Below are 13,138 nucleotides of genomic sequence, written 5' to 3'. Positions count from 1 at the left end.
CAGCTTGGTATATATATATATTATTCAAAGACCACAATTGATGTTTATCCGAAAACCATTGACGTTGCTTTCAGATCGCCATAGCCATAGGCCTATAGTTTCGGGAGATTATTTCACATTTTTTTGCACGTCCGGAAATAAACAAATACCAAACCTACAAGATGGCCCATTGTTAAAGGACCACCCCTTCTTTCAAGACCTTCCCCAGCTTCTTTCTTCCCCCTCCATCTCTCTCTCTCTCTCTCTCTCTCTCTCTTCGGCAGCCAATTTGTTGGTCCTAAAAATATCAACAGCAGCAGCACTCAACGGTACTCTAGAGCTTAGTCATGGACACTCGGTTCATCAACAGCCAACGACCCTTTACGGGTACTGATCAGCAAGAAGAGAATGATGGCAACCCAGAAAACGGCGCTGAATCGCCGCCGTCTTCCATCTTCAACGACATGAAGATCAACTCCGTTTCGTCCCCGAGAAAAAGGTGGGTAATTTTACGTCTCACGCTTCACATGCATAATTCTTCTCACTCTGTATAAAAATGGAAAATTCGGTATATTTGGTCTGACACAGGATTTGTTACAGTAGGCGCGCGATACAGAAAAGAGTGGTGTCAGTGCCAATCAAGGACGTGGAAGGGTCCCGCCTCAAGGGGGAGAGCAATACTCCACCGTCGGATTCGTGGGCGTGGCGGAAGTACGGTCAGAAACCCATCAAAGGATCTCCGTATCCCAGGTAACGAATTGAAACCAGTCAGATTTTTTTTTTTACGCAGTAATGCGGCGTAGGCTCTTGTGGTGGGATTGTGTAATCAGACGGTGTACGCGTGTGATTGGTTTGGCAGGGGTTACTATCGCTGCAGTAGCTCCAAGGGCTGCCCGGCGAGGAAACAAGTAGAGAGGAGCCGTGTGGACCCCACAATGCTAGTGGTCACCTACTCGTGCGAGCACAACCATCCGTGGCCGGCTTCTAGAAACCACCACAACAACCATAACCAATCGACGACGCCCAAACCCGAGAAGCCCGAACCGGTTACGGACAAGCTGCTCGACCAGGAAACGACGTCGTCGACGGTGCTCGCGGATCTGGGCGACGAGTCGTTGATGTTGAGCGACGAGTTCGGGTGGTTCAGCGACATGGAAACTACGTCGTCCACGGTGCTGGAGAGCCCGATTTTCGCGGACAGCAGCGTGGGGGTCGACGCTGACGTGGCGATGTTCTTCCCGATGAGGGAGGAGGACGAGTCCTTGTACGCCGATCTGGGCGAGTTGCCGGAGTGCTCCGTTGTGTTCCGAGGCGTAGGACCAGGAGTCGAGATCTACTGACACGTGTATCCGGGCCCACACTATCCCCCAATCTCTCCCCGTTTGTCAACTATGTGCGTATCGTGCGCCATGGCCCATAAGATACCAATTCTTTTCTCTTTTTTCTTTTTTTTTTTTTAACATTTTTTAATAGTATTTTTCTTTTTTCTTTTTTTCTTTTTCCTTGAATTCAGCGTCGTAAATGAATAAAAAAAAAGTCTAGTTTGGTTGGCTCCGTCCCTATTCATTCTTGTATTTTGCATCATGGCCATTGGCCGCTCGTCTCCAATAGCTGGCCGCTAACAGTTTCCGTATAGATATTTAATTGGGACCCACCAATCATGATCCATCCAATTGAACAAGTCCACGACAGTGACATCCATTGTGGGACTTCCTCTTTTATTAATGAAAACGGCCACATTTCCTAAAGAAACACATAGTAAATTTGATGTTTTCTATGATAATTAACTAATAAAGACACTTATAAAATAAACTAATTAAGACGAAATACTTAATTTTTACTGCCATATAATTTTAATTATATAACATTTATTATTATTATTAGTAAAATATTAGTGAACAGCTCACAAACAGGAGGAGACTTCAGTTGTTTGAATGGTTGCAATTGCAAAATTGAATTGTCTGGCAGGCCAAACCTAAAAGTCAAACAAAATGGTTTAATTTGACTTTTAGGTGCCATGGATTGGCTGGACATTGCATTGCCTCCATAATTTGGTGGTTAATAGAAAACAGCTCAAATTATGTCATGTTTGCACATGATTTAGATAAACCTGTTTAGCTAAGAGCAGATGATGTATTAAATTGGGGGAGTGGTTGAGGGAGTATAAATTATATTATATAGTTCGATGCCCCCAAAATTGTTTAAATATATATATGTTTGTTTTGTTTCATAGTGACAAGGAGTAAGCCAAAGCAAGATTAAATTCTATATATTAAATGTTTCTTCAAAAACAAATATTTAAAAAAATATATATTATATATTAAATGTTTCTTCAATAACGTCACCCAAGATGTGTTGCGCTTCCTATGATCTTCTTGGCTCTGTTTGCCAATAGAACGGGCCAACACTGTAGCTGGAACGGCACTGTTCCAGCTACAGTGCCAGCTGATTGTTGCAGGTCTTCAGTCAAAAAAAAAATCACACAAATTTCAAAAATAACACTTATTTTACTCACTTCCCAACCGATAATTCCAACTGAAATTTTTTTTTATATATATAAAAAAAAATTAAAATATTAATTTAAAAATAAAAAAATAAAAAAACGAGAACCGATCGGGGTGGCTCCTTGGCCAAAATGGGGTGGCCGAACCACCCCATTTTTGGCCAAGGGGGTGGCTGGAGCCACCCCCATGGCCAGTATGGGGGTGGTTCGACCACCCCATGGCTAAGGGGGTGGTCCGGCCACCCCCTTGTCCAAAAAAAAAAAAAAAAAGGGACTGAGTGCATTTGGGAGTGGCCGGACCACCCCCAAGGGGCTGGAGTGGTTTCGGCCACAAAAACAAAAATCATGTTAGAAGTACATACAGATATATGTCACTTTCTTAGAGGCGGGGTTATAGGAACTACGTAGTTTGTAGAAAATTGATGTCATTTTTTTAAATGAAAGATACAGACAACTATTTCAATTAGGGAAAAAAATGCTACAATGGTCCTGAGTAATGGACTTTTATCTAATCGTTCTCCAAAGTTTAAAAGTTATCAATTTATTCTTCAAGGTTAAAACCGTTAGATCTTTTGTCCACCTTTCGTTAAATTTTTAATGGTACTGCCCCAATCTAGAAGATGACACTTGTTAAATTTTTATTGGATATGACGCAATACCAACAGAAGGTAGAAAAGGAATCTATTTGATAGCGGTTCTAACCTTGTGAAATAAATTGATAATTTTTAAACCTTAAAAGGCAATTTGATAAAGGTTCATTCATGAATAAACAAATAGAGTATTTCTCCCTCTCAATTTTTATTGAGGATATTAACGATTAAATTTTTTGCTGAGAGATTGCAAATGTGAAGGGACACTATTCATGAATATTTCTTGACACCTTTGAATGGGACAATGGTTACCTCATTCGGAATGGGCTCACTTTTGTGGATTTTAAGGACAATTTGAAAAGATACCTTAAGAACTCTTACTATTGGTTCAAGAATTTCTTCCTAAAATAAGTTGTATGTTTCGGACCGTGATACAGCGCACGCTGGCGTGCATGGCACGCTAGCTAAATTTTTTTTTTTTCTATTTAATTAGAAAAAAAAAAATTTACACTGGCGTGCCACGCACTGTGCTATTTTACTTCACCCGTATGTTTCTCCTTAAATAAGATGTAACTCTCACAAAGTGAAATAAATAAAGAGAGAAAATAATCGTCATTCTCTAGCCTAGCTAATTAGAGATTTCTTTCTTTCATATGTTCTAATTTTGTAAGCTTTCTCTAATTTAGTCTATAAAATTTTCATGTGTCTCTTAAGCGTGTGTGAAACACATACTTCTTTTAATAGCAAAACAATAGTTGGGAGAAATTCTATTAAAAATGCATGTACTCATCACATGCAGTTAAAAGAAGCATGTATATATTTCTCACATGCTAAGGCACACATGACAATTTTGACTCTTGGGAAAACCTAATTACGACCATGTTTATTAAAACATTTTTATAATAAATGCAACCATTACTTACAATTGTCTTTAAAAACCCTTTTTATTTAAGAAACAACTAAAATCCAACTTTTAGCTTCTGGCCTAACGTTTGATGGAGGATCACCGAACATTAGACCTTAACCCTAGTGCAAACGTTCAAGACTAGAACACACTAAACGTTAGATCCATAACCCTAGAACCGTTAGGTAAAAATACACCGAATGTTCGAGCATAATACAGAACGTTCGATGACAATTTGAAAATCAATTTTAACCAATTCTCTACCTTGTCCAGCATGCAACCCACCCCACCCCTATAAATACCACCCCACTTCTGCCCTTTAGCCTCCACTCATCACTCTCACACCCCCCCTCAACCCTAAACATAGAAAGAGAAGTGATTTATTTAGAAAAAAAGGAGGAGATTTGAAGTGAGTTGTCATCTTCAAAGGTAAACTCCTCTAAGCCAAGTTTTGCTTTTATATTATGATGTGATTTTTCCTGTTTGTTATAAATACCATAATGAGTTATGAAATTTATCCTTCTTAAAGAGCAAAGGTTTTCAAATGTTTTAAACACTATTTCTTTTCCTATGTTTTTGCTGATGGTTTTAGTATCACTCTTGTTGTTATAATTGTGGTTTTAAATTATTACTATTTATGTCCCTTAGTCAAAGTCTTCTGTTGTAGTCTCTCTTCGGAGATGATAAGATCCTTGAGTATTATTTCAAGAAGAATAAGACTGGGAGGCAAACCATAGAGTCAATTACCAGTCAATTGATTTCATTGAGGCGTTACAAAAAAGGCATGATAACCTTGCTCTATAGATGGCAAAAACTGAGGTAAGCAAATCAAGGGCTGACCTTACTTTGTAGATGGCACAAGTAGCGGTAAGCAAAGTAAGGACATAGACAAATGGTACAAGATGTTATGAAAATGACAAAGATGAGCATGAGCATGCATGGCATAATGATTTATGAGAATGATGATCTATTTTATGAGGGATTTTGCTAGGCGTAATAGTATGCATATGTGACGGGATATGTAACCAAGCATATGGATATTGTTACAAATGGTTTTGCATATGATGATTTACATTTTGGTTTTATGCTAGATGTAATAATATGCACATGTGGTGGGAGATGTTACTGAGCATATATATAATGTTACAGCTAGAATGCACAAGATGACTTTCATATATGTTTTATTACCTAGTTGTACTTGTAGCATGTGTTCGCCCGTAAAATCGAATACACATCTATGGGTATAGCTAAGCTATATAATATATAAGTACGTATGATTTAGACTGGCTTGTATGTTTATGTTCTGAGTGGAAGATTTGAGCTTACATGTATATTCACAACTAAATAGTGTGTTTTCACTCCCAAGATTATGGTGTTTACTTTATTGGCTATGGCTATGTAGACATTATTGTAAACTTGTGTAGTTGTGAGAGGTTGGCTCAATGGAAAAGTTAGTAGTTTTTATACTTACAGAGACTGTGGACTCATACATCAGTTGTGTGCTTGCGACTTGCTTCGTGAACACGTAGATGATGTTGTTGATACAGGTATAGGAACAGTTGATGGAGATCTTGTAGCCATGTATTTGGGCTACTATGATGACTGAGGTCATGATGTGCCAAATGTCTTTTGGTCAAACTAATTATTAGTCCCCTTTTTGCATAGACATTACTTGTACATGTCTAAACAATGAATATTTTGTATATGGCTTATGTCGCCAGTAACACTTTTATATGTAAATTTTATTCACCTATATGTATATGTCAGCTCTGATAGTGTTACATTATGTCTAATGTTAATTAGTTTCCGCTACAAAGTTATAGACTCTAATAATTGCTAAGTATGATGCATGTATTACTGTGAGACTTATTTATAATGTCAATCAGGTTAATATATAGGTTTATGGCATACTACGGTATCATCATGCCACTATGATAATTCACTTCTTCCATGATATGTTTTAAAAAAAAAAAAGATAGTCATGTGTATTTAAGTGGGCCATCACAAATTATTCTCACATCCCGCATCGCCTAGGGATGGGAATGTGCCTATACATATATTCACATCCTTCTTGACAACAACGCGTTTTAAAGCCGTAATGACGATGGACCTATCAGAACTCCGCAGTTAAACGTGTTTATGCAATATTAATATTAGGATAGGTGACCTCCTGGGAAGTTTGGTTCAGATAGGTCAAAAGCGGACAATACTATGTCATTGGAGGGGGGCGTTACAGTTTGGTAGTGCATTTAAAAAAAAAAAAAAAATTGATTTGAAACGTAAAAAAATGTATTTTCAAATCATGAGCAATGGGGTACGTTTTTTAAAAACGCTTAATTTTAAAAGCTATATTGCAATTTTAAAGGCCAAACTGTAATTTTACTAAATACTTAATTGTATTTTTTAAAAATCACATTTTTTTCTATTTTAAAATTACAATCCCAAACGAAACCTTAGAGAATCTAATGTTGGGTACTTTCGAAAAGTTACTAGATCAACTAGAAAAAATGAGTTTTCTAACCAAATTTAGCTAGCTCATTGTTAATGTTATAACTATGGTTGGCAATTTAACTCGCAACCCTGATTTGAATTAAAGATACAATGTTTTAATCTACATTGTATTTGATTTTTTTACCTGATGTGTCAATTTTTTATTGAAAACTAAAAAAAAAAAAAATTTACACCACATCCTAATTCCACTGTTTTACAAATCATTCTACCATTGGTTTAATCATCCATCCTTAATCCATACAAAATCCCTTAATCAGTAACAGGATTGTTACACATAATCAGAGAAAGCGAGAGAGACAGGAAGACAAAAAGAAGAGTTGGTGGGGGAATTGATTTTGTTTAAGACTATACGCCATATGAGACCAGATAAAGCAATTTTCACAATAATGGGTCAGAAAAACAAATATTTGGTGCAGATTCGAGCCCATCCAGGTCAGCACCAGATTGAATGGATGTAATATCCAGCTCTTAAACAAGTACTTAGCTAAAACTTTCAGTCATCACCAAAGAAAAAATTTGACAGTAAAACGAACAGATCTGGCCTATCTCCTACTGTAGGCATCTGTGAAAAATTTTTACACAATCGTAGTGTACATAGAAACAAGATGCAGCAAAACAAACCAGCCACATCCCACACAGATTGAAACCTCTAGGTGGAACAGCAGCCAGCTCTCTTCACAGCTGAAACATCTGTACTGACATCAATTTTCTCTCCTTTGGAAGGAACGGCTGAAGCGGCTGCATTGTCTCCGGTCTCCATGGCCTTCTTGCTAACGATACGGTAGATCTGAGTAAGAACTTCGGAAAATGCGTTATCCACGTTAGTTGCTTCGAGGGCAGACGTTTCCATGAAGAAGAGGGACTCCCTCTCAGCAAAGGATTTCCCATCCTCAGTTGAGACTGCCACAAGGTGACGAAGATCTGATTTATTGCCAATGAGCATGACCACAATGTTGGGATCGGTGTGATCCCTCAATTCCCTTAACCACCTTTCGACATTTTCAAAAGTGGAATGCCTTGTGACATCGTACACAAGCAGTGCACCAACAGCCCCTCTGTAGTAAGCACTGGTTATGGCCCGGTACCTAAAACTCAACAAGCAAGGTCAGACAATGGAAAGGATAGGGCATACAAAAGGCAATATGCATAGAAACCTCAAAATCCAGATAAAACAAAGGAATATCCAAAGAGTAATGCTATTTAATAGACTACTATACACAATTGTCATACAATTGGAGTGATGTGGCAGTGAAACCAGCCTTAAAATTTTTTCCTTTTTATAAATACTAATCCAAGGGCTAATTTTCACTATTGCATCATCAAATTATATGACAGTCGTATAACAGTCCACTAAATAACATTACTTATATCCAAATAACAATGTTGTAAACAAGAATATAATTGTTATATATCCAATTAACTGGTGAAGTTACTCATCCAGCATATCATCATCAACAGCTTCCCCTATCATCCTGATAACAGCTCTAGGGACCTAATTTCCATGACACTTCCTAGAGTTACATTTTGAACTTTAGATATAACCAACCATATTCAATTCCATAAAGAAATTGACTCGATTTATTTCACCATGTTTCCATCGCAGTCAATTCTTTTGACAAATTGGAGAAGCTCTGTTAACTATCTCTGTCTTGACACAACTGCGTCAATGTGCTGGCACTGGCAGAAACATAAATGGATCCCTGGCAGCAATATGTCGCAATAGACAGTTGTGTCAGCTAACTAATTAAATTGTGAGAGGATTTACATGTTAGAATATTAACTAAATAATTAAATTTACTTTTTTTTATCAGTTTAAACTTTTAAGACAAGTGGTGATTTAACATGATATTAGAGTAAAGGTCCTGAGTTCGAATCTTGTCTCCGTCATTCAAATCTCATTTCAATTAAATATCACACATGAGAAGGAATGTTGGGAGTTTGGGCCCATACATGAGGGGGAATGCTAGAATATTAATTAAATGATTAAATTTATCTTTTTTATTAACTTAGGCTTTTAGGAATGTTGGGATTTTGGGCCCATACATGAGGGAGAATGCTAGAATATTAATTAAATGATTAAATTTATCCTTTTTATTAACTTAGGCTTTTAGGATAAGTGATGATTTATTACTCTGCCAAATAAGTACTAAAATATGTGAAAGTCCTGAAATTATATAATTGAGAAGCATCACTCTGCCACTAATACATTAACTACATCACTCTGCCACTGTCTCAACTCAGATAATTAATTATACGCAGGTGATACTTACCTATGTTTCAACAACAAATAGGCCTGATACCAACAAGCTACAAAAAAATTAAGTCCACAAGCCATAAGCGATCAAAAAGATAGGAGAAAAAATGCCAACTTAAGCCCGATTTGAAGAACAGCAGAACTAACTGTTCATATAGCTATAAATGATAGTAGATTTAAGTAAATCAAGAATCAATTCTAAACAATCCTCAATGACTAGATATCCAACTAGCCCCTCTCAGTGAATGAATTTGTGTTGATTCAAGAGCAAACATGACAGTTAAATGAAAGCCACAAAAATAGTACGTAAAATGCTTCGCTTACTGATGTTGTTTGTGAATAAAGTACATGTAGAGAACTCTACAATGAAAGACTAGTAGTGACAATGGAGGAGTTAAAGATGTGCATGGTGGTGGTGGTGGTGGTGGTGGTGGTGTAATTTTGCTTGAACTTTAGCTTAATTAAAATCACTATCATGATCCTAAAAGATCCACTAAGACTTAAAAGTATATTTTAAATCAAGGGAAAAAGGGAGTTTGAGTTGACTCCAACAATCACTCATGTAATAGAATACATTTTCTTGTTTTATCAGGTATAATGATTTTCTATTACTTTTTAAGGGATTCACAAGAATTGATAAGAAATTCATAGATAGGTAATTATCTACAAGTTAATGTCAACAACGACAAGTTTCATAAGACCGATATTTATCACAATCACTGCCAACAATGGTATACCAGACGAAAGGCAAAAATAACATTTTTATCCGAAATATCATTCTGTTGAAACAGAATATAAGAACACCAATATTTCATTTTTAAACAACTATAATTGATGTAGCTTTTCAAGATCATGGATACCACCATCTTTATTTATAAAAATAAAAATAAAAATAAAAACTGCATGTGCATAAAAAACATGTAACATATACTTCTATAAAGAGGGAGAATTGAAGCTGGCTCAACTTTCTTTCCAATGGTGCATATATGCAAAAGAAACCTATTAAGTGTCTAACCATTGATCCAAAAGCTCTAAGACCCTTAAGATCGTAACATTCCACCACATTTCCAAATCTAACGCCTATAGCGGACCAATCTATCGGCATTGACCCAATAATAGCCCTTTCTCTTTTAGGCAGTTCCACTCACCTATTAGTATTTAATAACTTAACACTATGCCCGTATATAATATCAAAACATCTTAATCTAGCTCATAGGTCTCCTTCTCCGTAACTCAAACCTATGATGTAGTGCTTGCTTTGATACCAATTATTAAGGGTCTAACCATTAATCCAAAAGCCTTAGGACTATTGGATACTAATTTGATTAAACCCTTAACCCTTAGGATCGTAACAAAACCCTTCATATTTACACATATAAGGAAGGTACATAACGCTAATTCTAATAATTTTAACCAACTTATGGAATTTCAAAAGAGAAAGAATCCTGCCTTAGATTGCCATCCACGGATCACCACCTCTCCATATATGAGCCGTCACTACACAAGTACAACCCTGATAAGTGACTGTTGCTGTCACCACCACTCTATAAATAAAACCAAATATGTATTACAAGCTTTACCCTTGTACAACCCTACTATCAGATGTTATTACCACTAAAAAAAACTGCCACAACCTCTTTACCAATGTGTTTCACTTTCACACATTCATTGCATGTGCACTTCCTACTGGTGACTTATTTAAGAAGATATCACACATAACACTGAAGTTGCATTGCAGTGCATCTCACTCAAACATGCTAGACACAAAATAATACCAAGGGCAAGGTAACGCTCACATTACATTAAATCAGATAGCTTAGCAGAATATAAAATAAAATAAAATAAAAAAGAGATGGAGATTAAACTAAGCAGCTACTGTTAAAAATGCTAGGTTCACAAGAGGTAAAACTTAAAATACAAAGCTTAATGCCACGTAAATAGCTTTTTATATAAAAGAAACGGAAAAATGCAAAATCAGCCCATATGGTTGCACTAATTTGCAATAGCTCCCTAAGATTTAAAAAGCTATATAAAATTTCCCGTGGTACACATAAATAACAAATATCTCCCTATGTTGACTTGACGTTTAAAATCTTGACGGAAATCAACAGTATGCCATGTTATCCCAATCAGAATTTGACACATCTTCTCTAATAAAAAATATAAAAAGAAAAAGAAAGCATGTCCTTTTATTTTTATATTTGACACATCTTTTTTATTTTTTTATTTTTTATTAAAAGAGATGTGTAAAATTCTAATTGGGCATGACGTGGCATAGTAACGACTTCCGTCAGGATTTGAAACAGCAAATCAACATAAGGAATTATTTGACATTTATGCTTACTACGAGAAGTTCTAAATCACTTTTTAAACCCTAGGAAGTTTATTGCAATTCTGTGCAACCACATGGACTAATTTTTCATTTTTCTTCAAAAAGATACAATTAATCTGATCAAGTACATTTCCAACACTAGGAGAGGCTTAATACATGGGAGATTCAACTTTCCACCGGAAAAGAAAATGATATGCATTCATTCTTGTATCCCTAAACAAAATTCAAGGAGCACAAAGCAGTGATGCATGCAAACGTCATGAGAGGTTATGAGATTAAAAGTATTAATACAGTTTAAGAAGGCCACACATAGTGTGATACAGTAATCGAGAGTAAAAAAAGGATTTAGTCCAAACTAATGGATATGAAGCAACTAAATTAATCAAAATCATCAACCATAAGAGGCTGCAGACACACACACATGTTTACATGTGTGTGCCTCTAGCAAGAGAGAGAGAGAGAGAAAGAGGGAGAGAGAGCGGAGCAAAAATCAGTGTGAACTTGATATAGAGTATTTCAGGAGTAAACTCCACAGATAAATGTTGACAAAAAATCATTGAAATGCATGAAGATTTTTAAGATACTATAAGCGTAGCCATGGTCTCTTATTTTATATAAATAGCAAATCAGGATCATGTCTACAAAACAAGCATTCATAAGATGAATGACATGTAGTCTATAATCTATTGAGATAGTCATGAAGAAAAAAAAAATTACAGTATTATAATATCTTTTCTCTTGCTTCACAATTTTTTTTGTTTTTGTTTTCTTGCCTGATTGTTTTTAAGATGATTAACTACCAACCACCAGGCTTAGAGTTGATATGGCTAGAAGAAAACAAAGAAGTTCATAATAAATAACAGGTAACATCAATAGACACAAGACGAGTAAAGTCAATTTACACTACTAACAATATACAACATAAGGCAAATTGAACAAAACAAACAGGCAAGAAAACAAAAACAAAAAAGACTGTGAAGCAAGAGAAAAGATATTATAATACTGTATATTTTTTTTTCTGCATGACTATCTCAATAGATTATAGACTACATATCATTTATTACCATATTGAAAACCACAGTCTGAAGAGTACAATCATTTCAAAAAGAGTAGCCTATTTTTTTTCTGCATAAAAGAGAAAATCCACTTCAATAGGAAGCAAAGTCAAACCAACCCATTACAAGCTCGAACATTTCACTTCATTTCGAATTCATTCTCAGGTTTCTGTTACAAAATAGGTGCAGAATATCAGGATCCACTATTGCAAACGATAAATCTAAGTTTGATCCGCCATGCTGCGTGACTATTAGGAAAACAAAATCAATCTGCTTGTCAAATTTTCAACATTAAATCCCCCACCAAAGAACTACTTAAGTTTAATTTACTCAATTCTTTGAATCCTCTGAGATCTAATAAAAGCAAAACCGTCTCTGTATCCCAATTAGCCCACCATATCTCAGCTATAATGAATGAAACTAAATCCGTTACTTTACTCAACCAACCTTGATATAGTTATTTTCAGTTTGGCATGAGATTTTCCTTTCTTTCGCCTCAGTTTTCTCAGCAAGCAAACAAACAGACAAACAAAAGCTCCAAAAAAAAAAAAAAGACCCAGATCATAAAAACCAGTATCACACCTTTCTTGGCCAGCGGTGTCCCAAATCTGGGCCTTGATAACCTTGCCGTCCACATTCAAGCTCCGGGTAGCGAACTCGACGCCGATGGTGGACTTGGATTCCAGGCTGAACTCGTTTCGAGTGAACCTGGAGAGCAAGTTGGACTTGCCCACGCCGGAGTCCCCGATCAGCACCACCTTGAAGAGGTAGTCATAGTCGTCCTCAGCTCTGTACCCAGCCATTCCTCCAATCCAAACAACACTACTTTCGCTTCAGACAAGCAGAGAGAGATCTGCGTGCTTTGTATCTCTCTCTCTCTACTTTCTCTCTCTAAAAATTTGTTGCGTGTCTTCTTTTTTTTTTTTCGTTTTACACCTTTTTGGTTTTGTGGGTGAGAAATGAGAACGGCCGATGTCTGCTGGGCTAGCTGGACACGGAAGGAAGAGAAG

At 36.4% G+C, this 13,138-nt stretch overlaps 2 protein-coding genes across 3 annotated transcripts; one reads left to right on the top strand and one right to left on the bottom strand.

Annotated features, from left to right (window-relative positions):
* The first annotated feature begins 83 nt into the window (after nucleotides 1-83).
* On the top strand, nucleotides 84-1,522 carry WRKY65 (WRKY DNA-binding protein 65). 2 transcript variants are annotated; one of them, XM_059582881.2, is made up of 3 exons: nucleotides 84-478; nucleotides 583-729; nucleotides 839-1,522. In XM_059582881.2, the coding sequence occupies exons 1-3, from the start codon at nucleotides 327-329 to the stop codon at nucleotides 1,317-1,319; spliced, it is 780 nt and encodes a 259-aa protein (XP_059438864.2). In that variant the 5' UTR covers nucleotides 84-326; the 3' UTR covers nucleotides 1,320-1,522. The 2 variants fall into 2 exon arrangements, with proteins under 2 accessions (XP_059438864.2, XP_059438863.2); XM_059582880.2 differs by having other exon boundaries at nucleotides 85-478; nucleotides 580-729; nucleotides 839-1,521.
* A 5,322-nt stretch (nucleotides 1,523-6,844) lies between these two features.
* On the bottom strand, nucleotides 6,845-13,138 carry LOC132168852 (ras-related protein RABA1d). Its single transcript, XM_059579914.2, has 2 exons — nucleotides 12,711-13,138; nucleotides 6,845-7,572 (listed from the first exon to the last, which is right to left on the bottom strand). Exons 1-2 carry the CDS (start codon nucleotides 12,929-12,931, stop codon nucleotides 7,137-7,139), a joined length of 657 nt encoding a protein of 218 aa, XP_059435897.1. The 5' UTR covers nucleotides 12,932-13,138; the 3' UTR covers nucleotides 6,845-7,136.

The sequence above is a fragment of the Corylus avellana genome, chromosome 1, assembly GCF_965113065.1.
Source record: "Corylus avellana chromosome 1, dhCorAvel1.hap1.2, whole genome shotgun sequence".
Classification (NCBI taxonomy): domain Eukaryota; kingdom Viridiplantae; phylum Streptophyta; class Magnoliopsida; order Fagales; family Betulaceae; genus Corylus; species Corylus avellana.
The sequence above is the reverse complement of the archived record's forward strand: the minus strand, read 5'-3'. Positions and strand labels throughout refer to the sequence as shown.

What these genes read in the sequence shown, in the direction of transcription:
- WRKY65 (XM_059582880.2), top strand. Translation starts at nt 327, where the DNA reads ATGGACACTCGGTTCATCAACAGCCAACGACCCTTTACGGGTACTGAT. An exon ending in GTTTCGTCCCCGAGAAAAAG is followed by an intron (nt 479 to 579) that starts GTGGGTAATTTT and finishes GATTTGTTACAG; the next exon opens with TAGGCGCGCGATACAGAAAA. An exon ending in AAAGGATCTCCGTATCCCAG is followed by an intron (nt 730 to 838) that starts GTAACGAATTGA and finishes TTGGTTTGGCAG; the next exon opens with GGGTTACTATCGCTGCAGTA.
- LOC132168852 (XM_059579914.2), bottom strand. Translation starts at nt 12,931, where the DNA reads ATGGCTGGGTACAGAGCTGAGGACGACTATGACTACCTCTTCAAGGTG. An exon ending in GACACCGCTGGCCAAGAAAG is followed by an intron (nt 7,573 to 12,710) that starts GTGTGATACTGG and finishes GTTGAGTTTTAG; the next exon opens with GTACCGGGCCATAACCAGTG.